Here is a 2,944-nt window from a genome sequence, read left to right on the forward strand (position 1 = left end):
GAGAAGGCCTGGGGGTGCAGTCAGCGTTCACATTCATTCACATTCAATGTAGCTGGAGCTCTATAGCAGGAGATCTTCCACTTCATCCAACCCATGAAAAACAGACCAAAGGTTAAAGGTTTTGGGTCTCAGAGTTCAAAAGAATGGAACATTTCATGCTTCAGCATCCACAGACGTTGTATATAATATGACTGCGCAATGTGGCTAATTATGTGATTGTGTTTAATTATTGAACTAATAACTTCAATAACCTCTCTGTATTATTATTATTATTATTATTATTATTATTATTATTATTATTATTATTATTATTATTATTATTATTGTTTTTATTGATATTATTATTATTGATATTATTATTATTATTATTATTATTATTATTATTATTATTGTTTTATTGATATTATTATTATTGATATTATTATTATTATTATTATATTATTATTATTATTGTTTTATTGATATTATTATTATAATATTATTATTATTATTGTTTTTATTGATATTATTATTATTTATATTATTATTATTATTATTATTATTATTATAAATTATTATTATTATTATTATAAATTATTATTATTATGTACTGGTTTCTTTGTTGTTTAAAAAGTAGCGAAAACCTCGGGCGACGCATGCGTCACGTGATCACGCACGGGTCTTTTCAGCCAATAGGAGAGCGGGAGTCCCGTCAGGGCGGAAGTCTGGTCCCCGATTGGTCGTGAATGCCCCGCCCCCAGAGCCGCCATTTTTAAACGACATCAACAACAATAATAACCAAAACAAAGCCCGCAGTTTATGGAGGAGAGCGGAGAGAGGACAGGGGGACACGGGACCAGAGGACCAGAGGATGGAGAAGTGGACAGATGAAGATGTCCAGGCTCTCCTGAACATCTACGCAGAGGAAAACATCCAGAAAGAGTTCGAGTCCTCGGCCCGGAACGCAAAAGTGTATCAGAAGATATCTGCTCGTCTGGGGGAGATGGGGATCCAGCACAGCCCTCAGCGCTGCCGGGAGAAGATCAAGAAGATGAAGCAGGACTACAAGAAGATTAAGGATCATAACCGGATCAACGGAACGAACCGGCGCAGCGGCAAGTGGTTTGAGAGGCTCGACGCGATCCTGGGGGAGAGGGGACGGGATTTGGGCTGCGGGGACAGCGGGGAGAGCGGGGACTGCGGGGACTGCGTGTCCGTCCTGCTGGAGCCGTTCTCTGAGAAACACAGGACCTTCCTGCACCATGGGGAGGAGGAGGAGGAGAAGGAGGTGTCCTTCACCGAGGGTGAGATCTTACTTATTTCAATAATATGTAATTACACCATAAAGTAGAGCTGAGAACCTCAAAAGAACATGTGGAGTTTTAAATGAACTCTTTATCTAACAGCTGTTTGATGTTACAGATGATCAGTTCTCAGAGCTCAGCTTTGATTCCCCTGTGGCCCCCAGCAGACCCACCCATCGCCCCCCTGCCCAGCCACACCCCCGAGGTGACTCCACTGCTATAAATAAATATTTTAAAACAAGTAGATATACTTTATACTTTTTTATGTTTTATAATCTACTGCTGTACAGCTTCTTAAAACAAATGTGTTTATTTTTTAAATACAGGAAAAAAATTAAATTAAACCTAAACTTTAATCCTTAGCCACGCCCTCTTTTCCTGTACAAGTCTGTAAAAATAATATAATAGTCCAGGAAACTCACTGCGATGTTCCTCGTTAGCTCCTCGTCCAGGAAAGCGGAAGCGTGACGGAGAGGTGCGGGGAGACGTGCTGGAGGTGCTGAGGCAGATGGAGGAGGAGCAGATGTTGGATCTGAGGAGGGATTACGAGCAGCGAGAGCGTCACTTCCAGCTGCTGCTGCAACACATCAAAGAGGAATTCGCCGTTCGTCAGGAGGAAGCAGCTCAGGCCAGGCGGCAGCAGAGGGAGTTCCAGCAGGGCGTCCTGACCCTCCTCACGCAGCTCCTGTACACCTTCAGTAGCAGGAACGCCAATTCATCTTCATCCTCGTCCCCGCCCCCTGATTAGCCTCTTTCTCCCTCTCTCTCTCTCTTCCTCCCTCTCTCTCTCTCTCTTCCTACCTCTCTCTCTCTTTCTCTCTCTCGCTCTCTATCTCCTCTCTCTCTCTCTCTCTCTCCTCTCTCTCTCTCTCTCTCCTGCTCTCTATCTCTCTCTCTCTCTCCTCTCTCTCTCTCTCTCTCCTCTCTCTCTCTCTCTCCCGCCTCTATCTCTCTCTCTCTCTCTCTCCCACTCTCTATCTCTCTCCTCTCTCTCCCTCTGTCTCTCCTCTCTCTCTCTCTCTCCCGCTCTCTATCTCTCTCTCTATCTTTCTCCTCTCTCTCCCGCCTCTATCTCTCTCTCTCTCTCTCTCTCTCTCTCTCTCTCTCTCTCTCTCTCTCTCTCTCTCTCTCTCTCTCTCTCTCTCTCTCTCTCTCTCTCTCTCTCTCTCTTTGTTACATGTTTGTATTGTATTTCTGTTTAATTGCACTTTATATGTAGCTGTCAGTCTCAGAAGTGTTCTGATTCTTCTCACTTATTTTATTACTTGTAATATATTTGAATTAAACGCATTGCAGTTTCTACACGACTCGTCTTCTCGTCTTCTCTGCTTCTCTGCTGATGATGGAAACATACACAAGGTGTAATAAAACAGAAGGGTTTTAGATTTTGGGAAACATCACACTCACAGTTTTGCTTTTTTTTTTTCTCTGTTGTCTTTCTCGTGAACCTTCTACCACTCGGAAATGAGTCATATATTTCAAAATATATCGAATAAAACGCTTCTGGCTGACTTATTTCCCAGAACACTCACAGCAGGATCCAGAAGAGGAAGTGGTTCAGGAACTGAGGTTGTGTTAAAGCTCTGGGGTACTGATCAGAAGGTTTGAGGTTGAAGTCAAGGTATCAACACCACAAGGTATAACCACAAACTAAAACCTGG

The 2,944-nt window shown here is 42.6% G+C and overlaps 1 protein-coding gene across 1 annotated transcript; it reads left to right on the forward strand.

Moving 5' to 3' along the window:
- The first annotated feature begins 628 nt into the window (after positions 1-628).
- Positions 629-2,153, forward strand: LOC124388505 (zinc finger and SCAN domain-containing protein 29-like). Its single transcript, XM_046853200.1, has 3 exons — positions 629-1,283; positions 1,402-1,488; positions 1,724-2,153. Exons 1-3 carry the CDS (start codon positions 851-853, stop codon positions 2,029-2,031), a joined length of 828 nt encoding a protein of 275 aa, XP_046709156.1. The 5' UTR covers positions 629-850; the 3' UTR covers positions 2,032-2,153.
- Positions 2,154-2,944: the final 791 nt, after the last annotated feature.

This window comes from Silurus meridionalis, chromosome 7 (genome assembly GCF_014805685.1).
Source record: "Silurus meridionalis isolate SWU-2019-XX chromosome 7, ASM1480568v1, whole genome shotgun sequence".
Classification (NCBI taxonomy): domain Eukaryota; kingdom Metazoa; phylum Chordata; class Actinopteri; order Siluriformes; family Siluridae; genus Silurus; species Silurus meridionalis.